The following is a 23,874-nucleotide window of genomic DNA, read 5'->3' on the forward strand; positions in this document are numbered from 1 at the left end:
TCACTTCTCTGGGCCTCAGTTACCTCATCTGTAAAATGGGGATTGACTGTGGGACCACCTGATCACTTTATAGCCTCTCCAGCGCTTAGAACAGTGCTTTGCACATGGTAAGCGCTTAACAAATGCCATTATTATTATTATTATTATTATTACTCTACTCTTGGTAAGCACTCAGTAAATTGATGGATCGTTATGGAGGGGTTGGTGTGATTGTATCCAAGTGCACAGGTGTTGTGAGAGGGCTGAAGGGACAGTTGGGAGATTAATCAGGGAAGGTCTCCTGGAGATGATTATTTTTTTTAATGGTATGTGATGAACACCATATGTTCTGCATTGTACTAAGCGCTGCGGTAGATACAAGCTAATCAAGTTGGACACGGTCCTTGTCCCAGTAGGCCTTTCTTAATCCACATTTTTCAACTGAGGTAAAACGAGGCACGGAGAAGGTAAGTGACTCTGTTGCCAACTTGTGCTTCCCAAGCGCTTAGTACAGCACTCTGCATACAGTAAGCGCTCAATAAATACAATTGATTGATTGATTGACTTGCCCAAGGTCGCAGAGCCAGCATTAGGATCCAGTCCTCTTGATTGCCAGGCCCATGCTCTTTCCAGTAGGCCACGCTACTTAATAATAATAATAATGGCATTTATTAAGCGCTTACTATGTGCAACGCACTGTTCTAAGCGCTGGGGAGGTTACAAGGTGATCAGGTTGTCTCACGGGGGGCTCACAGGCTTAATCCCCATTTTCCAGATGAGGGAACTGAGGCCCAGAGAAGTGAAGGGACTTGCCCAAAGTCACACAGCTGACAATTGGCGGAGCCGGGATTTGAACCCCTGAACTCTGACTCCAAAGCCCGGGTGGGCTCTTTCCACTGAGCCACGCTGCTTCTGTTGTTACTTAATAACAATTGTGGCATTTGTTAATCAATCAATCAATCAATCGTATTTACTGAGTGCTTACTGTGTGCAGAGCACTGTACTAAGCGCTTGGGAAGTCCAAGTTGGCAACATATAGAGACAGTCCCTACCCAACAGTGGGCTCACAGTCTAAAAGGGGGAGACAGAGAACAAAACCAAACATACTAACAAAATAAAATAAATAGATATGTACAAGTAAAATAAATCAGTACTATGCGCCAGGCCCTGTACGTAGCGCTGGGGTGGATACCAGGGTTTGAAGATGGGCGGGGGGGGAAGAGTTGTGGTCTGCCAGATGGGAAAGGTAGGGACTGTCTCTATATGTTGCCAACTTGTACTTCCCAAGCGCTTAGTACAGTGCTCTGCACACAGTAAGCGCTCAATAAATACAATCGATTGATTGAAAGAGGTGGGAGTTCCAGGCGGAAGGATGTGAGCAAGAAGCCGTGCCAAGGGAGATGGAGAACGAGGTGAGCTTGATGGGTTATGGAATGGGAGCTGGAGAATAATAGTAATTAATAATAATAATAATAATGACATTTATTAAGTGCTTACTATGTGCAAAGCACCGTTCTAAGCGCTGGGGAGGTTACAAGGTGATCAGGTTGTCCCACAGGGGGGCTCACAGTCTTCATCCCCATCTTACAGATGAGGGAACTGAGGCACAGAGAAGTGAAGTGACTTGTCCAAAGTCACACAGCTGGGCTGGGATTTGAACCCATGACCCGAGCTCTTTCCACGGAGCCACGCTGCGGATAAGGAGTGGATAAGTAGGCGGGGGCGGTCAGGATCCTTTGATCAGATTGATCTGCTGCCACCGCCCCGGGCGGGCCCCCGTGGGTCCTTCCAGTGGTGGGCCCCGCTGACCACCGGCCGCGTCCCCCCTCCTTCGCCCCGGCAGCCTCCAACGGCGCCAGGTGCGAGGCACTGCAGCGGGAGAAGGAGGAGCTGGAGAGGAGATTCGAGGAGGAGGTGAGGAGGCTGCGGCGGCAGCAGCAGGCCGAGCTCCAGGAGCTGGAGGGGGCCCTGCGGGGCCGCTTCGCCGCCGACACCGACCGCCTGCGCCAGGACCATCTGCGCCACCTGGACGGCGTCAAGGGTCAGCATCATGAGCAGGTCAGTTTGTGGGGGGGGGGGCGGGCACGGCGGGGAGCAGCGGCCATACGGGGATTCGGCCTGCGGACGGCAAAATCCCAAACCCGGGCTGGGGCCGCCACCCTCCCCTCCACGCGGCGGGCTTAGGGCCGGGGGGCCGGGGCTCTCCTGTGTCCCGCGGGGACAGAGCAACCCATGTTGGCTGCCCTCCCTCCAATCAATCAATCTCTTCCTCCCTTCAAGGCCCTACTGAGAGCTCACCTCCTCCAGGAGGCCTACCCAGACTGAGCCCCTTCCTTCCTCTCCCCCTCGTCCCCCTCTCCATCCCCTCCATCTTACCTCCTTCCCTTCCCCACAGCACCTGTATATATGTATATATGTTTTCGTCCCCCTCTCCATCCCCCGCATCTTACCTCCTTCCCTTCCCCACAGCACCTGTATATATGTATATATGTTTGTCCATATTTATTACTCTATTTATTTTACTTGTACATATCTATTCTATTTATTTTATTTTGTTAGTATGTTTGGTTTTGTTCTCTGTCTCCCCCTTTTAGACTGTGAGCCCACTGTTGGGTAGGGACTGTCTCTAGATGTTGCCAACTTGGACTTCCCAAGCGCTTAGTACAGTGCTCTGCACACAGTAAGTGCTCAATAAATACGATTGATGATGATGATTTATTGAGCGCTGTGTGCAGAGCACTGTACTAAGCGCTTGGGAAGTACATGTTGGCAACATAAAGAGACAGTCCCTACCCAACCTCCACTCCTTCACCCGCCTCCCGTCCCCCTTCCCTCAGGCCAGGGTGAGCAGGGCCCCATTCGTTCATTCAGTCGTACTTATTGAGCACTTCCTGGGTGCAGATGATGATGACGATGGCATTTGCTAAGCGTTTGCTATGTGCAGAGCACTGTTCAAAGCGCTGGGGGATGCAAGGTGATCATGTTGTCCCACTTGGGGCTCACCGTCTTAATCCCCGTTTTACAGATGAAGGAACCGAGGCTCAGAGAAGTTAAGTGACTTGCCCAGGGTCACACAGCAGACATGTGGCGGAGTCGGGATTAAGTGCTTGGGAAGTCCAAGTTGGCAACGTGTAGAGACGGTCCCTGCCCAACAGCGGGCTCCCAGTCTAGAAGGGGGAGACAGAGAACTAAAGAGAGACGAGTTCCAGAAGCAGGCGCCTCGCCGGCAGGGTTGGAGGGCAGGGAAGGGGGCTCGCGGTCCAAGCGGGCACCCGGAGACCCCGCGTCTCACTCTCCCCGCCATTCCAGGTGAAGCGGCTGTCGGCCACCCACGAGGCGGCCCTGCTGGAGATGGAAGCCGGCCACGCGGACGCCATGGCGGCCCTGCAGGAAGACCACCAGCACAGGGTCGGAGGTGAGCGCGGCGATGGGGTGCCCGCCGCCAACCCGTCTCGGTCTGGAGGCAGCCTGGCACAGTGTGAGGAGGGTGGGGAGGTGGGAGAGCCGGGACCTTATCCCAGCTCTGCCCCTGGCCTGCTGAGTGACTCCGGAGAAGCCACCGAATCTCTCTGGGCCTCGGTTTATCTTGTGCCCACCTAGCTCTCAGCAGGGCGGTTGGCAGGTGCATCCCACCCTGACGATTTCCCCTCCCATTTGTTAGCGGTGGCAGGAACCTCTACGAACCCCGGGCGGGATCGGAGGGCAGTTGTCCCTCGTTGCTCAAGGACTCCGGGGGAACCTCGGGTTCCCCGCTGGAAGTCGGACTCCCTCCTCTGTGCCAGGGACAGTCTCAGAGGCGGGGCTGGGCTGGCAGCACTTCTGACTGCGGGCAGCCCCTGTCCGCCCTGCCCTCCCCAGCTCGGGCCCCAGGGCAACCGAGTAGTATTTACTATCATCATCATCAATCGTATTTATTGAGCGCTTACTGTGTGCAGAGCACTGTACTAAGCGCTTGGGAAGTACAAATTGGCAACATATAGAGACGGTCCCTACCCAACAGTGGGCTCACAGTCTAAAAGGGGGAGACAGAGAACAAAACCAAACATACTAACAAAATAAATAAATAAATTTACTAAGCACTTACTGTGTGCGGAGCACTGTACTAAGCGCCGGGAGAGAATACAAAGGTGGGAATTAGCCACAGTCCCTCTCCCGCACAGTCTCAGTCGGTAGGCTTCATGGGAGACAGGCATGTAGAATTAGATATCTGCGCAAGATGAAAGTAACGTTGCACCCAAAACGGTCACGGGGAAGGAGGAATCAGCCCTGAAAGACACCGGAGGAGGTGGAGGCGAGCGAGGCAGGCGGGCCGGTTCTTCGGGAGGGCACCGGGCTGTGGGGGTCAGCTAGCCCGCTAGCCGGAGAGCCCCGACGATTTTTTTTTTAAATGGCATTTATTAAGCGCTTACTATGTGCAAAGCACTGTTCTAAGCGCTGGGGAGGTTACAAGGTGATCAGGTTGTCCCACGTGGGGCTCACAGTCTTAATCCCCATTTTACAGATGAGGTAACAGGCACAGAGAAGTTAAGTGACTTGCCCAAAGTCACACAGCTGACAAGTGGTGGAGCTGGGATTCGAACCCATGACCTCTGACTCCAAAGCCCGGGCTCTTTCCACTGAGCCAAGCTGATTTGACTGAGTCCAGCCGGTAGTGGGGTCCGTGGCCAGCCTGGCTCTGGGACGGCCCCTTTCATCACCATCATCATCATCAATCGTATTGATTGAGCGCTTACTGTGTGCAGAGCACTGTACTGAGCGCTTGGGAAGTCCAAGTTGGCAACATACAGAGACAGTCCCTACCCAACAGTGGGCTCACAGTCTCAAAGATCACTAACGCCCTCAAATTGCGGCAACTCGGTGATTCTACTTGACCCTGCTTGGGCCCCGGTTAACGTGAGCCAAGACCCTGGGCGCGCTTTGCAATGTGCCGCCCCCCCCACCACTGCCCATTTCGTCTGCTTAAAAGAAAAAGCAATCGTTAAGTGCTCACTATGTGCCAGCCGCTGTCCTGGCACAGAGGTAGATATAAGCTAATCTTGCTATGTCCCACGTGGGGCTCACATTCTTAATCTCCATTTTACAGATTAGGGAACTGAGGCTCAGAGAAGTGAGGTCCCGCCAGCAGAGAAGTGGACTGTGAGCCCACTGTTGGGTAGGGATTGTCTCTATATGTTGCCAACTTGGACTTCCCAAGCGCTCAGTACGGTGCTCTGCACACAGTAAGCGCTCAATAAATACGACTGATTGAGGTGTGCTCTTTCCAGTAGGCCACGCTGCTTCTCACGGCCCTCTGCGTCCCAGCAGGAAGGGAACGAGAGGGCGTGCAGGGCTCCGGCTCGCCTGGCATCCCGTCACCGTTACGAGCGGCATGACCCCGTGAAAGAGCACGGGCCTGGGAATCCAACCTCCTTGGGTCTAATCCCGGCTCGGCTGCTTACCTGCTGCTGTGTGTCCACAGGCAAGCCACGTAACCTCTCTGGGCCTTGTTTCCTCGTCTGTAAAATGGGGACGAAATACCAGCTCTCCTTTCCACTTGGACTAGAACTGGAACTACCTCCCCCAAAGAACAGTACATAGCCAAGCACAAGTATGTGCTTTAAAAATAATAATAGTAATGGTATTTGTTGAGCACTTACTGTGTGTCAGGTATTGTACTAAGCCCTGGGGTGGATACAAGCAAATCGAGTTGGACCTCTCTGGGCCTTGTTTCCTCATCTGTAAAATGGGGACAAAATACCAGCTCTCCTTTCCACTTGGACTAGAACTGGAACTACCTCCCCCGAAGAACAGTACATGGCCAAGTGCAAGTATGAGCTGTAAAAATAATAATAGTAATGGTATTTGTTGAGCACTTACTGTGTGTCTCAGGTATTGTACTAAGCCCTGGGGTGGATACAAGCAAATCAAGTTGAATCTCTCTGGGCCTTGTTTCCTCATCTGTAAAATGGGGACGAAATACCAGCTCTCCTTTCCACTTAGACTAGAACTGGAACTACCTCCCCCAAAGAACAGTGCAAGTATGTGCTGTAAAAATAATAATAGTAATGGTATTTGTTGAGCACTTACTGTGTGTCAGGTACTGTACTAAGCCCTGGGGTGGATACAAGCAAATCGAGTTGGACATAGTCCCTGTCCCACGTGGGGCTCACAGTCTCAATCCCCATTTTACAGATGAGGGAACTGCGGCACAGAAGTGACTTGCCCGAGGTCACACAGCAGACAAGTGGTGACTCCCAAGCCAGTGCTCTCCCAGTATGCCATGGTATGTGCCCAGTAAGCAGCACACCAGGTACTGTGCCAAACAGCCCAGTACCAGTGTCATTAGGACGCTGGTCATTCAGCAGTAGCTGAACCAGTAGGCCTTGGGTTCTAATTCTACCTGCTGTATGGCCCTGGGCTAGTCACCTCGCCTCTCTGGACCTCAGTTACCTCACCTGCAAAATGGGGATCAAGACTGTGAATCAAAGCAAGTGAATCTTCCAACCTCATTAGCTCGTATCTACCCCGGCGGGCACATAGTAAGCGCTTCCCAAAGCCCGGGCTTTGAAGAGGTTCCCGCCACTGGTGACCAAGGAAGGGGATCGTCACTAAAGCTGCTGAGGATGACACTACTCCCCGCCAGCCGCTCTCCCCGCCACCCCCTGTAAAACACCCCTAACAAAATACACCCAACAAAAGTCCACATAATAAAATAGTAATAGTAATAAAATACTCAAGAAGCCACACTTTGGGCACTGTTCTCGCCAGCCCGCGTGGCACTGGGCTCTAACCTGACCATGTGACTCGCCTTATTTGTACATATCTATTCTATTGTACATATCTATTCTATTTATTTTATTTTGTTAATATGTTTGGTTTTGTTCTCTGTCTCCCCCTTCTAGAGTGTGAGCCCACTGTTGGGTAGGGACTGTCTCTAGATGTTGCCAACTTGGACTTCCCGAGCGCTCAGTACAGTGCTCTGCACACAGTAAGCGCTCAATAAATACGACTGATTGATTGATTGATTCTTCCTAGAACTGATGTCCGCCCACGAGCTTGAAAAGAAGGAACTGGAAGACAGTTTTGAGAAACTGCGCCTGTCGCTCCAGGTAAAGCCTCGTGGCGGTTTGCCCAGGCCTGAAGGCCTTGCCCGCGTGAAGCGCTCTGCTCCGCTGGCCCTCGGACCGCGGGGTTTGCTGCGCCCGCTGTTTCCCCGACTGCAGCCACTCCATAGTACGTACTGAGCGCCTTCTGCGTGCGGAGCACTGGGCTGAGCGCTCGGGAGCCCCAAGTCCACGTAGAAGACGTGGTCCCGTCCCTGACGGGGAGAAGCAGCGTGGCTCAGTGGAAAGAGCCCGGGCTCGGGAGGCAGAGGTCATGGGTTCTACTCCCGGCTCCGCCACTTATCAGCTGTGTGACTTTGAGCAAGTCGCTTCTCTTGTCCTCAGTTCCCTCATCTGTAAAACGGGGATTAAGACTGTGAGCCCCATGTGGGACAACCTGATTACCTTGTATAATAATAATGGCATTTATTAAGCTCTTACTATGTGCAAAGCACTGTTCTAAGCGCTGAGGAGGTTACAAGGTGACCCCCCAGTGCTTACAACAGTGCTCGGCACATAGCGCTTAACAAATACTAAATTATTATTATTCACCGACAGAGAAAGTCCTGGCGCAGTGGCCAGTGGGAGCACATTCCCTCTTCCTTCATCACCACCTCTTCCCTCTTTCACCCCTCCTCCTGCCCCACCGCAACCAGCCCCGGGGAAGCCTGGGGCCACGTTTCCAAGCCCATCCATCCCCTGGGGTTGCCCCATCGCAGCTGGAGTCGGACGGGGCCGAGGTCCTGCCAATTCCTAGTGCCCGGTACTTGTTCGTAACAAGCACTTAACCGTTCACCCTCCTAAGAAGTGTCTTCCCGGCCCTGGGTTCCCGCGGACCCCGAGAACTAGGAGGTGGCTGGGCCGGGGGGAAGCCACGTGGGCAGCGGTGCAGATTGGGTCCTGCGAGCAGACTGGGGGCCTCGTGCCCGCCGTTGCCCCGGAGCTGGCCGTCCCAAGGGCTCCCCCCTCACACTCCCTGTCCCGTTCTGACCCTCCTAGGACCAGGTGGACACCCTGACCTTTCAGAGCCAAGCGCTCAGGGCCAGGGCCAGGCGCTTCGAAGAGGCCTTGAGGAAGACTACAGAGGAGCAGCTAGAGGTATGAAAGGTCCATCCCTGCCCTGCCTCCTTCGGCTTCTGGTCTCCCCCCAATCCCTTCGTCTCTTCAACCTCGGAGGCATTCTGTCTGTCAGGCTTGGATAGAGTGACTGAAGCCCATTTGAATTTGGTCATTAGAAGGCAGCGGCTCCACCGCTTGTCCGCTGGGTGACTCGGCGTAAGTCCCTTAGCTTCTCTGTGCCTCAGCGGCCTCATCCGTAAAATGGGGGTTAGGGTTAAGATGGTGGTGGCCCTGATCTCAGTGAGAAATGGGTGGGGGGGACCTGGGCGGATATGCCCAGAAGCAGCGTGGCTTCGTGGAAAGAGCCCGGGCTTAGGAGTCAGAGGTCGTGGGTTCTAATCCCGGCTCCGCCACTTGTCTGCTGTGACACCTTGGGCAAGTCACTTCTCTGGGCCTCGGTTACCTCATCTTTAAAATGGGGATTAGGACTGTGAGTTCCACGTGGGACAACCTGATAATCCCGTATCTACCCCCATGCTTGTAACAGTGCTTGGCACATAGTAAGCGCTTGCCAGATACCATTATTATTATTAGGTGAGCTCTACTTCATTGGTTGACCCCTCTGTAACCAAGGGGGTCTGGCCTACCCCAGGGCAGAGACCACCCTAGCTCCCCAGAGTGCCCAGGCAGGGCGGAGGAGCACTGGGCGAGCGGCGATCTGGAGTGGGAGCCAGGCAGTAGGGATTGGGAATCTTACCCCCATTTTCCAGATGGGGAGGCTGAGGTCCAGAGAGATGAAGTGATCCAAAGTCACCCCGCGGGGCCGTACTAGGATTAGAACCTGGGACCCGCAGCTGTGGGCTAGGCCCCCAGGGCTCCCTTCACTGCTGTCCCGCCCCCCCGCAGGTGGCACTGGCTCCTTACCAGCACTTGGAGGAAGACATGAACAGCTTGAAACAGGTGTTGGAAATGAAGAACCAACAGATTCACAAACAGGAGAAGAAGATCGTCCAACTGGAGAAGCTGGTCAGTGTGCTCTCGCCGTTCCCCCGGCCGGGCCTCCACGGGCTGGGGAAGGAAGGAAAGGGTAAATAGGAGGGCTTTGGGACTGGGATGGAAAAACCAAGCCCAGCAGAGTCTGTGTGGCCCCCTTATGATTAGAAAGAAGGGCCCAGGCACCCGTCCCTGGGATGTGGGCCAGCCGGGGAGAGGAGAGGTCAGGTCTCCCTGCCTCCTACAGTGAAGCAGGGGATGGGAGTGGGGTGAGCAGGGACTGGGAACTGCGACGTCCTGTTCTCCTGCCCCTCCCCACGTGGCCCCAGGCTGAAAAGAACATCGTCCTGGAGGAGAAGATCCAGATCTTGCAGCAGCAGAACGAAGACCTCAAAGCCAGGATCGATCAGAACACGGTCGTCACAAGGTGAGCCCCACCCAGCTCTCTCTGATGGTCTCAGGACCCCGGGCCCCGAGCCAGTCCCTTCCGGACGGGCGGGTGAGGCAGCGAGGGCACCGAGCGGGGATCCCGGCCCACAAGGAGCCAAAAGTCCACGGTGGAGAGACAGTCCTCAAAATATTTACCACCGCTGGACGTCAAAACTGTCGTCGATGGTATTTATTGAACACGTCCTATGTGCGGAGCACTGTATTGGGTATTTGGGAGAGTACAGCACGACAGAGTTGGCAGGCACGTTCCCTGTCCGCAAGAAGCTGAGATGTTCGGGAGAGCCGAGGAGGGTGTTGATTAGGGCGAGAGGTGGATGGAAGGGTGATGAGGCTCAGGCTGCTGGGAGGTCATTCAGGGAAGACTCGCCTGAGGAGCTGGGCTGTTAAGAGGGAGTCCCAATCCGGGGAAATGCAGGGAGCGGAGGTGTGAGAGGAGGGGAAGAGGGGTGAAGCGTGGAGCCCCGAAACTCACTGTGAGGAGTCTGCGTTGGAGGCGAAGCAGGTGAACCTGTGGGGGTTGACGGAGCACTCACTGGGCAGTCAGCGTGTGGCAGGGTCCGGAGCAGGTCCTGGGACAAATGGTGTCCAGTCTTAAGAGCTGGAGCGGAGGGTGTGCAGGAGAGGGAGGAAGGATGAGAGCCCGGGCCTCACCTCATTTCACAAATGAGCAAACTGAGGCCCAGAGAGGGTGAGTGACTTGCCCAAGGTCACCTGCTCCCATTCTCTGTGAAGCATTTTGTCTAACCCCAGTCCCAGCCCCAAGATAGCTTCTCTTGCTGCCTCTGTTCTCCGTGTTTGAGTGATCAGATTTTGGCCTTTTCGTTGCTCCCCAATTCCACCAGCAGGCACAGAGGGGCAGGGAGGAGGAGCTGACCCGCCAGTGAGGCCGGTTACGTGATCGAGCAGACTGAGCTAAGGGGAGTCAGATGGAGACGGGAAGCTAGAGTTAGGGGTTAAAATGAGGTTTCAACCAGCGGTCTGGAGGAAGAGAGTCCTGGGGAAGGCACCCGGAGGAGTCCAGCTGAAGAAAAATGCTCAAGGAGCGTCCAGCCTTACCCCTAGGGAGATGGTGAGCCGGGTCTATTCCCGGCACTCAGCCCAGCGTTGTGCGCCCAGGAAGCGGTGCCTCGGTGCTCCAGCGGCTCCTCCCGTCACCGTGGGTCCCCGCCCGCCGTCTTTCCCGTGTCCAGGCAGCTGTCCGAGGAGAACGCCAACCTCCAGGAGCACGTGGAGAAGGAGACGGAGGAGAAGAAGAGGCTTAGCCGCACCAACGAGGAGCTGCTCTGGAAGCTGCAGACGGGAGATCCCGCCAGCCCGGTCAGGCTGTCCCCCACCTCCCCGGTCCGCCGCACGCCGCCGGGCCCCCCGTCCCCCGCCAGAGCCAGCGGCGCGGCCCCGAGATGACCCGGACGCGGTCCGGCCTCCCCGCTCCGCCCGCCCCTCCCCAGGATCCCGCGTGCATGCTCGCGTGTCGGCCCGCTCGGGGCCTGGCCCGGAGCCGAAAGGAAGGGACCACTCGGAGGTGGCGCCCGGCTCTCTCCCGGTGAGTCTCCGGTGCCGCGGGTCGGTTGGGTTCCCGCGGGTCGACCTCGCTCGGTGCCCTCGGCCGTTTCCTGACTCGTGCCTAAGTCAGGATGGTCGCTCGAAGCCAGGCAGGGCTCCTCAGAGGGGCGCCTTTCACCGTGCCGCCAAGTGGCACTGGATCTCACGGGGTCACCAGCCGTCCGTGATACGGTCGTGGTCTGTGCGGCGCCCGGGCCCTCTGGCTTGGGCCGGGCACCTCTGCCAGCCTCCCCAGGGCCTCCGCCCTTCTGCCCGCTTGGGTTCCATAAGGGAAAGTGAGCGTAGCTTGGGCTTGGCCCCCAGTGACCCAAGAACCCCACGAGCAACGGCAGAGGAAGGAAATGCCATGGTCAGCCAAGCGTCACCCGAGTGGTTCTGCCCGCTCGGGGCGTGCCACCGTGGCAAGTTAGCCAGCCAGAACGGACCAGAGCGTGGGTGCAAGTTCCAACGCATCGGGCCCACGCCCGGGGCCGATGGCGTTTTGGGTCCCGAGTAGTCGAAGCCCACGATGCCCCCGGTGCACCGGCTCCGGATGGCCCACGCTTTCTCCCCCGCCGCGCCCGTCCGGTCCCGTACCTCTTTAGCCCCCACGTCCCGAACGGCGGCTTCCGGATGCGCAGGCCCTCCGCTCGGTCCGACAAGGCTGGAATCCGGTGGCCGGGGAAAAGCTTGTCCGCTCCAGGCCCGGTGGTGTTTCCTCTGCAGCGGTAGCTGCTTCCAGGGCTGCGGACGACCCAAGTTCCGGCCTTCGCACCCCGCACCGACGCAAGTGTGGCACCCAATGCCCTCTACCCTCCCCCGCCACCCCCCAACACCGAACCAGCTCGCTCACCGCGGCCGGCTCCAACATCCTGCGGCCCATCTCCGCGTCCACGGCGTGTCCGGCCTTGGAGCTCCAGGGAAGCGGGCGGCACCAGGCCCAGGTCGGTGGGGCCTCTGGGGGGGTGCCATGCCCGGAGGGCACAAGCAAGTCCCCTGTGGGGGTAAGGCGGCAGCCAGGACTGGGGGCACGGCTCAAGCAGCCAGAGAGGACCGGTGATGTCCCCGCCCTCCACCGGGAGAGGTGGGCTCTACCGTGCGGGCGGTGACTCACACGGGAAGTTTGTATGTGGACACGTGTAGTAGATAACCGGTAATAAATCCCGGCTCCGGCCCTCCGGGACGGGTGCCCGCAGAGAGCCACCGTGTGTTCTTTCAGCCCCAGCCCTGGCTGGGGCGAGCCCGGTGGATCCACAGCCCCCCATCCTCCCCGAACAGCCACCGGGCAGCGAGGCGGGGACGGACGACACCTGGGAAATCCAGACCGGAGATGCCCCGGGGAACGGCTTAGGGGAAAATTGTGAGTGGTTCCAATGTTCCCATCCGGCCAACTGTCCCGGCGGACGGGCGGGGGGAAGAGGGAGGCAGAGCCGTCGGACTAGAAGGTTTGAGCTGACCCCAAGCTACTGTCCGTCCTTCGGGGACACGCACCACAAGGCAAACGAGGGTGAGACCATGGACGTGATTTATTAGGCTTCAGGGGAAGCGTTCTCCGCCACGGAGCCCCCGAAGGGCAGCTCCACGGAGAAACGGCGCGTACAGAGGGGGAGAAGGGTCAGTCACGGGGGGGACAGGACAATGGCAACGCTATCGCGACCGACAAATCCACAGGCCCGGCAGATGGGAAGAGGAAACAAAAAAAGACGAGGAGAAACGAAAGGGCAGCTGACCTCAGTGGAACTTTCCATTAACATTAGAATTCAACCTTTGATCGCCGTTCTAGGAAATCCTCACAACGCATTAGAAAAATAGAACATCAGACAAGCAACGCAATATATACATTTGACGGAATTGGAGAGCAGACTCTCGCACGGCTTCTCTCTCTCGCTAGGGGAAAACGGTACTGGAGAAGCCGGCGCCGGCCCACTTCGGGTGGTCACCGGCCGCCCGCTCGACTTAAACCAGGAACTCACAACGCACATCGCAGGCCCGCCCCTGGCCGGGAAGGAATTCCTTCGCGTCATTTTGGGAAACCGAGGGCCCGTCCGCTTCTCGCTAGCCCTGCCTCCTGGGGGCCAAGGCAGAGAGCTGTTCCCCTCGGCCAAACTCGGCTGGCGTCCGGCCAGGAGACTCGCCTCCCCTCCGCGGCCTCGGCCCCAGGCCCGGGAAGTCCACTAGCCGTCGCAACCACAGGGAAGAGAGGTGCAGTTTGGTTCTTGAACCTCTGGAGCAGTAAAATAAGTTGTTCCGAGTAACCAACCGTAAGTCCACTAAGAAGGAGTCTTTCCAGCAGCAAACTTTATATCTCTATGTATACGATCTATCTCTCCATTACATATATATACATATATATGTTCCGCTGTATGAGCAACTCTCCAGCTGCAGAGCTCGGAAATGTAAACTACTACTCAGCAAGTGGGCCCCGGGAGGAACCAACAATGGCTAGCCGCTAGACACTGCGGGTGGTCTGTGTCCGGACGCTGGAGCCCCTATCCTCTTTGAGCCCACCTGCGACTGGTCAGTGGGTGGAACCACCCGCACGCACAAATCCACACCCACACGCACGTAAACACCAACACACTCCTGGCCGCGGGTGCTCCAGCTGGCCTTTGGATGGGATTCCTTCTCCTTTCAGCACCCTCGTTCTCTACGGAATTGGGGGCTGGCACTGCCCTACCCCACCCTTGGTTCCAAACCCCCCCCCAAATTGGTAAGCACCAAATGAGAAAATCGTTTGAAAAATCCTATATGCGTTTCCCCGCCCCCCTCTCCCGGGGGCCAGCCTGGCGGGGTCCACCATGCCGAGCTGAGGCTCGCAAGGCCGGAACTGCCTTTCCCGCTGCGTGAAGCCACCGGCCAGGGCTCGCTTCCCGACTAGGAATGCCGGGGCAAATCCTCCCGGCCCAAGGCCGGGCGTAGAAGCCCCAAGCCGCATTTCCCGACAGCTTTTCTTTCCCCTTTCAAACTCTACAACTGTGCTCGTGGGTTTGGGCGGCCTGGCCCGGGAGGGCTCGTCCCCCGCTGGAGGACCCCGGCTCCCAGCCTCTCCCCGGCAGAAGGGAGCGAGAGCTCTCAAGGAGCGGCGGCAGGAGGGAGCCCTTCGTCTTAACTCTTTTCTCTTTCTTTACCCTGAGTGAGAAGGAAGAAAGGAAGATGGGGGCTACCTCTCTCTGCCCGGCTAAGACCCCCCCGTCGCTTCCCCACCTCAGGACTCGGTGAGGCACCTGCACAGAGAGCAGTGACACCCACAAACGCACGCACACGTGCACACACGAGGCACCCGGCCGCGTTGCCACACCCGTCCTGGGCCCGGGGGGCCGGGGGGGCCGCCGGGATGGCCCCGGGGGCTCACCCCAGGAGGCTTCACAGAAGCTGCGAGAGCAGAGGGGGACCGGAGAGGCCGGGTACCCACCGGGCAGGCTCCCGGCTTCCCGGGGCCGCATCCGCAGGAGCTGCGGGACGGCCCGGGTCTCCAAATACGCCGGAGGGGCCAAACACCCCAATGCAATAAGTTAGCATTTATCAAAATATTTTACAGCACCAAATCTACATAAATTTAAATAGTCTTCTTTGGAAAATCTAGGCTTTTTGCCTGTCACCTGCCCTCGGGCGCACGCACGCGAACACACACTCAGGCACACACTGACTCATCTGACGTGAAGGAGGGCAAGACAGGAGGGCAGCTGTGCCCCCAGGCACCGACTGCAGCCAACTCACCGTTACCCGGTCATCCGGCTGGTCCCCCCTCGACGTCCCTCCTCCTCCAACATCCTTCGTCCTCCCAGCCCTTCCTCGGCATCAGCCCCTTCTCCGGGGCGCGGGGCGGAGGAAGGGATTTCAGGGACAGGGAGAAGACAAATCCTAAACGAGTTGATTCCGCTAGAAAAATCCGACTGGCAAAGAGGCTGAAAAGAACGGTTAAGGCTAAACATTTGGATCATCCGCAGCTTTCCGGCGGCACCTCGGTGCGCCGCCCTTCCCCGTGGAGAGGCACAGACCGCTTTGGGTGGGGGGACGCGGGAGCCCCGCGGCCGCAGAAAGGGCAGAGTTCACGTCTCTGCCGTGGGAGGGGGAGGCCAATCTTGCCTCCCGCGGACCAAGAGGCCAACAGGGTGGGCGGCCTGCGGCTCTCCCGATGCGATCGGTCCAGGGAGTGGGGTGACGGGAGGAGCTGGGCGTCCACTGGTCTGCCTGAGGTCCTGGTGGCACCGACGGGGGAGCTGGCGCAGGGACGGGGTGCCCAGGGGAAGGTCGAAGACAGCAGCAACAGCAGCAGCAGCCAGCTGTCCCCAACAGGGCGCAGCGGGCAGTTGGCGTTGGCCCACCAGGCGCCTGCTCGGCGTTGGCAAGGAGTGGGGGAGACGGGGGGACGCCACGACAGGTGTTGCGTGCCCGGTGTGTCTATGGGGGAGCCGGGGGCGCCGCTCGGGGGGGGGTCCTTCCCCTGGAGAGTTCGGGCCTTCCCGGGTCCCCACGGCCACAGAAGGGCTGACCGCTGGGCAGCGCAGAGGCGGGCTCATTTGCAGGAATCCGAGGGGTTGTCGGGCGTCTTGGCCGAGTCTTCTGCCGCCAGCGACGCCACCTCACTGTGCCATACGCCGTACCCGAAATAGATCATGAACCCTGGGAGGGGGGCAGGGGGCAGGAGGGGAGGGGGACGGCCGTCAGCGGGAGAAGAGGGGAGCCGCAGCCCGGCTCTTTCCGCAACGGTCACAGACCCCCATTGGAGCGTCCTCCAGTCCCCGGGGGGGACGGGGTGCTGCGGGTACCGGCCACCTTGCCCGGAGCCCCTTCCCCCTCTCCAGGGGTGCCCGCAGACCCGCCCTCGGAGTGGCTTCTCCAGCACCGGACACGTTAGGGAGACCAGCTGAAGCCATCTGCTGTTCCCACAGGAGGCCGAGGGGCTGGGGGTCAGGGGGTCTACCTGTCGGTCCCTTGTGGGTGCAGCCCCAACCCACCCCCGACCTCCGACCCCACCTCCACCTACCCAGAAGCATCCAGACGGCAAACCGCACCCAGGTGTTTTGGTTGAGCTGCATCATGAGGTAGACGTTCACAAAAATACTCAGGACGGGCAGCACCGGCAGGAAGGGCACCTGCAGGGAGAAAGCGCCAAATGCTGGGTAGGGTGGGAACGTCGGGACGGGCACCCCCAGGACGGACCGGGGGGGGGGGCCTGGCATCCCGCCCCATCCGGAACAAGCGGCCGGCTAGTTCTCCCCCACGCCCAGGAGCCGTGGGAGGTCCAGGGGTCACAAAGGGGAGCTTCCCCGACCCCCAGGACACTGCTGCCTTTAGCGAGAGGCCCAATGGTCGGGGTCAGCCCAGGCTCCGGACGGATGCCCACAGGGGCATCCTTTCGGGCTAAGTGCCTCCGCGTTGGCAGGGCACGCACCTTGAAGGAGAGTTTGGTCTTGCTTTCCGGCTGCCTCCAGATGACGGCGGTGACGGCGGCGCAGAGCAGGGCGGACAGCACGAGGACGACGACCGCCCACGGCTCCCCCGCCAGCAGGGAGGCCTTCCCCAGGACGGCCACGCTGCAGAACGTGGCGATGAGAACCCCTGACGGCGACAACAGCGGCCCGGCGGCGGGGGACGACTCAGGAGCCACTCTCACGCCCAAGCGGGGCCGCGCACCGCCTCCCGACACACGCAAGAGCGTGCCAACACCGGCTCGCGGGTGCAGTCTCCTTCCGAACGCACTTCTGTGTTGGCCCGGAGGAACTGAACCCCGTTACTATCTACAGCGCTCTCCCCCCCTCTGAGGCAGAAGCAGTGGAAAGAGCGCGGGCTTGGGAGCCAGAGGTCATGGGTTCTAATTCCGGCTCCGCCACTTGTCGGCTGTGTGACTCTGGGCAAGTCGCTTTACTTCTCTGTGCCTCAGTTACCTCATCTGGAAAATGGGGATTGATACTGTGAGCCTCACGTGGGACAACCTGATTACCTTGTACCTATCCCAGTGCATAGAACAGTGCTTGGCACATAGTAAGCACTTAACAAATGCCATCATTATTATTATTATTAAGTTCACCTGGCCTCTACCACCTCCCTTTCCCTCAACCTCTGGAAGTACTCGGATTGATCTGAATATCATTCACTCTTTCGACTGTATTCATTGAGCGCTTACTGTGTACAAAGCACTGTACTAAGCGCTTGGGAAAGTACAATACACATTAAAGCCCATGTTCTCTATTTAGCATTAGATCCTGAAAAATCTCTCATCCCTCACACGGAGGTGCCTTATTGCCGAAAAGAAGGTGATACTTGAAAATGAGATTTTCACCTGCGTGCACACAAAATTCCAATTCATCATCAGTTACCGACCCAGACTGACTCTACGTGATCACTTCACAATATTCCCATGGTCTGCCATCTCACCCCAGTTCTAAATGGATTTATATCACCGTCTGGGTTCAACTCTGTTACATCGTCCTCTCCCAGGCACTTGAGAGTCATCGTCTGAACGCGGTAATCGCTTAACAAAAACCACCAACTGAACTTTGGACATCTGCGTGGGCACGGCGGCCCACGATGCCATTTCCCCGCTTCCTTACGGGAGCGATTGGAGCCGGTTTCCCCGCCAGATCACCCCGGGGCGGGCGGCAGCGGCGCTCACCTATGAGGCTGGTGGAGATGTTGACGATGAACCCCGAAAGCTTGGAAGGCTCCTGCTTCTTCGGAAAGAGAACGGCCCCGAGGGAGCACCTCTCGCCCTCGTCCTCGTCCTTGCCTCCGCCCGGCAAGAACCTCACCTGCGAGTCGCTGGTGCTCATCGGCTCGCTCTGCTCCGTGGCCTCGGTGTCGTCGCTGGTTCTGGCCATCTGGTACGCCAAGCTGGGCTGCTCGGGCTGGTACCTGCGGGGAAGACGGGCCCGCCGGCCGGTCACCGGGCGCGCCAGGCCCCGGGGGAAGGGGAGGTGCACCCGATACTCCCCCCCATCAACCCAGCCCTAAAAAGCCTGCTCCCGAGGACCCTCCCCACGTCGTCCCGAGGGGCAGCGGGGCCGTCGGGAAATCCCCCCTGCCAGGGAGCGGGCACCAGATGCTCCCACTTCAGCCCGTCCCTCCTGTAGGCTCATCAGCCACCCCAGCGGTCTCTACTGACTGCCCACTGAATGCACCACTGCCCCCAAGCCTTGCTCGGGATAAAAGGGCCCAAGTGGGCCTCCGAACCACGGAGCCTACGGCACGGCGGGCCCAGCATTCATCACCGGTGTCGACGGGGCACCCCTCACATGCAGGGCACTGTATCGAGAGCCAGGATGCCCGCTCTCGGGGAAAGGGACCGGGTGCGAGAGTTAGTGCCCGGTCACGGGGCGTCGGACCTACCTCAAAACCAGCACGCAGGCAGCCACCAGGGAGTAAGCCAGCAGTGTGCCGATCGACATGAGATCCACCAGGTCCTTCAGGTCGAAGAGAAAGGCCATGATGGCTGTTGGAGAGGGAAACAGATCCGGCAGCGGGAGTCATGGGTGAGGCTTGGGAGAGCCATGCCCGGCCCCGAGGGAGCCTAAGGGGTCACCGTCCCGCCCCGGCCGTGGATGGCAGGAGGGCTGGGTCCGTGGACGGAGCCCAGTGGGCCTGAAGGGCCCCACCCCTCCCCTCGGGGGGCCTCCTGAGATGTGACCGGACAAATCCCACGACCAGGACTCAGCTCCCTCCACCCAAGACTCGGTCTCTGAGTTTCCCCATACCCTTCCTCATGGATGTCCTACTCTCCTCCACGGTAAAGGTCCCGGGACCCTTTCCCAAATCAGACCTCTCCCCCTGCAGCCCTCCGCTTCACAGCAGACACACGCAAAGCCTGACTGTGAGGTCGGGGTTGGGCGCCCTGTCCGCCCCCGGGACTGCCCGGCTGAGCCTTACCGGCAATGGCTCCCGACGTTAGCGTTGCGATGACGGGGGTTTTGGTCCGTTTACTGATCTTGGCTAGAAACTTGAAGAGGAGCCCGTCCTCGGCCATGGCGTAGATGACCCGCGGCATGGGGAACATGGAACCCAGGAGGCTGCCGGACAAAAGGACACTCCAGTCACGCTCAGACAGCCGGGCCAGCGCCGACGGAGCCCGAGGGCAGGCCGTTCCGGACGGGCTCGAGACAGAGCTACTCCCTCGGAGCACGGACCGTGTGCGGACCGCTGAGCCAGACGGAGTTTGGGAGTAGGGGATACAGTCCCCGGCCCGCAGGAGCTTGGGAGTCGGATTGGGCGGTAGGGGTGGGGAAACATGGCTCTCAGGCCCGACGGTGCTGGGCGGGGGGCGCGACCGGAGGGCTCACCTGGTGGACAGGGCGCAGAGAGACCCAACGGCCACGGCGTACTTCGCCCCATCCCAGCCCACGTGCTTGAAGGCCACGGGCAAGGGGCTGTCGATGTCCAGGAGGCAGTAGGGCATCATGAGGGTGAGGGCGGCGGAGACCCCGAAGTATGCCACAAAGCAAATGAGGAGCGATGCCACGATGCCCACGGGGATGGCCTTCTGGGGGTTCTTCACTTCCTCCCCTGCAGGTGCCAAGACAAACGGCAGCATTAAGACTTAGAGAACCGCAACGCCGGGAGCTCCTTGTGCCTCCCAACTCTATGGCGTTCTACTCTCCCAAACGCTTACCACAGCGCTCTGCACACGGCGTGCGCTCAATGAATACCACCGACTGGCTGGCCGACAGCAAGTCACTGCCGCTCGGCAGCGGCCATTCAGTCCTTCTGGCGCTGGTTAATGCCGTGATGCGGAGATTGGCATCTTGAGATGGCCAGAAGCCATTCATTCCCACTGAAACAAGGATCACCTGAATAACCTCCTCGACACGCGAGCCTTTTCGAGAACACAATGGCTGCGTTGCGGCAGTAAGGACTGCGCACACCTCAGGCTTCAGGCCAGGCCTATGCCTTCACCATCCCGGGGAGCTGAGACGCCGATGAGCAAAACTTGGTGTAGGGAGGGGGAGGAAGAGCCCATGGGTGAGAACCTGTTGTCCACCCAACCCCTGATAATCGATGATCATAATTGCGTCTGTTCGGTGTTTGGTCTGTGTCAAGCACCGTACAAACCTCTGGGGTTGATTCAATATAAGGATATCAGAAGCAGTCCCTACATGGAGCTCACAGGATAAGAGGGAGGGAGGGAGAACTGGCATTTTTTCCCCCAATCTACAGATGAGGAAACTAAGCCACAGAGAATGTAAGTCACTTGCCCAAGGTCACAAGGCAGATAAAGAATAATAATAATGGTGGTATTTGTTAAGCGCTTACTATGTGCAAAGCACTGTTCTAAAAACTGGGGAGGTTACAAGGTGATCGGGTTGTCCCACGGGGGGGCTCACAGTTTTAATCCCCATTTTACAGATGAGGTACCTGAGGCCCAGAGAAGTGAAGTGACTTGCCCGAAGTCACACAGCTGACGGTTGGCGGAGCCGGGATTTGAACCCATGACCTCTGACTCCAAAGCCCGGGCTCTTTCCTCTGCTTCCCTGGTGAAGCCAGGATTAGAACCTAGGGCCTCTGACTTCCCAGGTCACCCCACCACCGCCAATAGGTGGGTGGAAGTTGAGCTCTTCATTTGGGACTGTCTGGGGGAGAGGGAAGGGGCCCTCAATTCCCTCAGGCGCGCATCAGTTTCACCCTAGGATTTTACAGCAGAAAAGGAGGGTTATTCAATCCCAAGGTGGAAGAAATCCCGGGAGGCCGACTGCCAGTAAACCCCCGAATCCTGCGGATGCAGTGTGAGGGGCCTGGAGGGAAAGAGCGCAGGCCAGAACGAGCCTGAGCCGCCGCCCTGCATCTTTTCAGCCCTGTTGGGAACTCCAGGGTCCAGTCAGGTCAGGGAGAGCTGGGGCGGGCAAGGGAAGCAGCGTGGCCTCATGGACAGCCTGCGCCTGGGAGTGGGACGGATCTGGGTTCTAGTCCTGGCTCCACCTCTTGTCTGCTGTGTGACCTTGGACAAATCACTTCCCTTCTCTGGGCCTCGGTTCCCTCATCTGTAAAAGGGGAATTAAGACTGTGAGCCCCTGTGGGATGGGGACCGCGCCCGGCCTGCTTAGCTTATATCAACAGTGCCTGGCACACAGTAAGCTCTTAACAAACACAGCCTGCCCGAAATCGGACTCCCGTGGAGTGGGCACCGACGCTCGGCACGGTATTGATCCCGGGCGCTAGCTGGGAAACGACAGGGCCTCCCGGATGGCAGTCCACCCGTGCACGCCGGCGTCCACGCAGCGGGCCGAGTCACGGATGGGCAGGTGGCTGGGGGGGCTTACCTGTGGTGGCGATGCAGTCAAAGCCCACGAAGGCGTAGAAGCAGGTGGCGGCCCCCGACAGGACTCCAGAGAACCCAAAGGGCATAAATCCGCCAGTTCCATAGGGCCGGCCTCCTTCAGACGTCTTGCTGGAGGAAGAGAAACCCCAGTCAAGGGTCAAAACACACCACCACGGGAGTCGCTCCTCCCTCTCCAGGGAAAGGACCAACACCCAAACGCCCCTCGGCAGTGGTTTTCCTGGTGGAGGGGGCGGTGGGGATGGAGGGGCGGTCCTCACAGACGGCGCCTAAGACGGTTATACCGGGGCGCAGCCCTGCCTGGAATTCATATTCATTCATTCAATCGTATTTATTGAGCGCTTACTGTGTGCAGAGCACTGTACTAAGCTCTTGGGAAGTACAAGTTGGCCACACATAGAGACGGTCCCTACCCAACAGCGGGCTCACAGTCTAGAAGGGGGAGACAGACAACAAAACATATTAACAAAATAAAATAAATAGAATAAATATGTACAAATAAAATAGAGTAATAAATATGCACAAACATATATACAGGTGCTGTGGGGAGGGGAAGGAGGTAAGGCGGGGGGATGAGGAGGGGGAGCTCAGTGCTTAGTTCAGGGCTTGGCAGTCAGCGGGTGCTCAATAGTTTAAGCAGGCATTTGAGGGGTACCTACCGAGTGCAGGGCACTGTATGGTGCAAGCGCTTAGTACAGTGCCCTGCACACAGTAAGCGCTCAATAAATACGATTGAATGAATGAATGAATGGACCACTCTCTTGGGGAGGCACAACAGGAGGACCAAACGTGTCCCGCCCCAAAAAGGACCCGGGATGAACTTGAAGGATGGACTGAGAGAAATGCCACGGCTCCAAGTCGAGATCTGGGGGTGGGCTGAGAATGTTGGGGCCTCGATCGGACGATAGATGGATGCACCTCGCTCTAATAATAGTCAGGGTATTTGTTAGGCTCTTCCCGTGTGCCAGGCACTGTTCTAAGCGCTGATGAGCGTCGCTCCACTCGACCCTTCCGCCAGGAGTGAGAAAAGCAGACCGCCAAAGGTCCGAGAGACGATCCGGAGAGCAATTTCAACGGCGTGGACTTGCTGCCGCCTTCCGTTAGGATGCAGCCACGGGGCCCGTTGGTTATATGTTGCCAACTTGTACTTCCCAAGCGCTTAGTACAGTGCTCTGCACACAGTAAGCGCTCAATAAATACGATTGATTGATTGATTGTCTGAAACCTTCGTACCTCCACTGACCATTTCAGACCTGCACGGTTCACCGCTGGCCGCTCCCCGCCACCCGGGCATCGTCAGGCAGTCAATCGTATCTACGGAGCACTTACTGTGAGCAGCACTGTACTAAGCGCTTGGGAGAGTGCACTAAAACAATAAACCGACACACTCCCTACCCACAAGGTGCTTGTAGTCTAGAGGGGGAGAGAGACGTTAATAGAAATAAATCAATTACAGATATCATTAGGAGACTGTGAGCCCACTGTTGGGTAGGGACTGTCTCTATATGTTGCCAACTTGTACTTCCCAAGTGCTTAGTACAGTGCTCTGCACACAGTAAGCGCTCAAAAAATACGACTGATTGATTAGGCACGGCGGAAGGGACAGGGAAGAGAGCCCACCGATGGTTCGAAGGTATTGACTGAGACCCCGCTAGACTGAAAGCTCTCAGAGGGCATGGACTACGTTTGTCGTTTGTACTGTCCTCTCCAAGTCCGAAGTGCAGCGTTCCACAAGAAGTAAGTGCTCCAGAAATACCACGGATTGATTAACTCTTGGATCCAGCTGCCCGAGGAGGGGGTAGCATTAAACAAGTGGAGAACACGCTCCAGTTCCAAGTGAGAGGAAGCAGGCAGACTCCGAGAATCGAGCAGACAAAGGGGAACAGGACAGAGGGATCCCGGTTGGGGGAGGTTACTGGGGTCACAGGAGAGCTGCGAACCCTACCACGCAACAGAGTGCCCAGAATCTGCCAGGCAGGGGAGGAGGACAAAGAAAGAGCTAAGGAACGTGTGGCTAAACAAAGGAGGATGGTCAGATAACCCACAAGGAAATGGGGCTTGTGAAAGTAGCCAGCAAAGACTTCTTGTCAAGAAAATCTTACGAGCCTCAGGGGTTTGGTTCCCCAAGTCCGACATCCTCCCTAGGAATGAAACTCCTGGAAGGGAGAGATGGGGAGGAGAGAGAAAGAGAGAGATGGGGCCGGGGGGGAGGTAGGTAGTTTGTGAGAGTTTCAGCCCTAAGAAGGGATTATAATTGCCTCTCGCCCAACCCTGGGGAAGGAAGCCCTAGGCTTGCTATGGCAGCCACAAGGAGGCTGAAGAGCCGTGCTGTCAAATTCTGGAGGGTAGGGCTCATGTCCGTTAATGCTACTGCATTCCCCCAAGTGCTCAGTACAGTGGTCTGCAGAGAGTAAGAGCTCAATATGCACAAACAGATGCTGGTAGTGATAAGATAGTGATAAGGTAGTGATCCCGCCATCGACCCCCGGCCCACATCAACCC

General features: G+C 57.9%; 3 protein-coding genes across 5 annotated transcripts in view; 1 reads left to right on the top strand and 2 right to left on the bottom strand.

The window, feature by feature from the left end:
• The window catches only part of MTUS2 (microtubule associated scaffold protein 2), a 101,044-nt gene extending 89,392 nt beyond the window's left edge, over positions 1–11,652 (top strand). The window contains exons 10-16 of the mRNA XM_038762073.1: positions 1,823–2,037; positions 3,289–3,394; positions 6,994–7,067; positions 8,061–8,159; positions 9,027–9,146; positions 9,443–9,540; positions 10,754–11,652. Of these exons, the coding sequence (XP_038618001.1) occupies positions 1,823–2,037; positions 3,289–3,394; positions 6,994–7,067; positions 8,061–8,159; positions 9,027–9,146; positions 9,443–9,540; positions 10,754–10,967 (926 nt within the window). The 3' untranslated portion in view covers positions 10,968–11,652. The remainder of the gene's footprint in view (positions 1–1,822; positions 2,038–3,288; positions 3,395–6,993; positions 7,068–8,060; positions 8,160–9,026; positions 9,147–9,442; positions 9,541–10,753) is intronic.
• Positions 11,277–12,622, bottom strand: LOC119941631. The gene is made up of 3 exons (XM_038762174.1): positions 12,597–12,622; positions 11,959–12,415; positions 11,277–11,849 (listed from the first exon to the last, which is right to left on the bottom strand). The coding sequence occupies exons 1-3, from the start codon at positions 12,620–12,622 to the stop codon at positions 11,277–11,279; spliced, it is 1,056 nt and encodes a 351-aa protein (XP_038618102.1).
• Positions 12,618–23,874, bottom strand: part of SLC7A1 (solute carrier family 7 member 1) — a 44,957-nt gene continuing 33,700 nt past the window's right edge. For 2 of the 3 annotated variants that reach the window (XM_038762075.1, XM_038762074.1), the window contains exons 5-12: positions 21,356–21,483; positions 19,382–19,604; positions 18,972–19,111; positions 18,435–18,537; positions 17,722–17,960; positions 16,501–16,667; positions 16,093–16,201; positions 15,437–15,728 (exon numbers count right to left, since the gene is read on the bottom strand). In XM_038762075.1, coding sequence (XP_038618003.1) covers positions 15,622–15,728; positions 16,093–16,201; positions 16,501–16,667; positions 17,722–17,960; positions 18,435–18,537; positions 18,972–19,111; positions 19,382–19,604; positions 21,356–21,483 — 1,216 coding nt within the window. In that variant the 3' untranslated portion in view covers positions 15,437–15,621. Of the gene's footprint in view, positions 13,330–14,822; positions 15,729–16,092; positions 16,202–16,500; positions 16,668–17,721; positions 17,961–18,434; positions 18,538–18,971; positions 19,112–19,381; positions 19,605–21,355; positions 21,484–23,874 lie in introns of those variants that run through there. The other variant, XR_005455225.1, reaches the window with a different exon arrangement.

Source organism: Tachyglossus aculeatus, chromosome 20, assembly GCF_015852505.1.
Source record: "Tachyglossus aculeatus isolate mTacAcu1 chromosome 20, mTacAcu1.pri, whole genome shotgun sequence".
In the NCBI taxonomy this organism is placed as follows: Eukaryota; Metazoa; Chordata; class Mammalia; order Monotremata; family Tachyglossidae; genus Tachyglossus; species Tachyglossus aculeatus.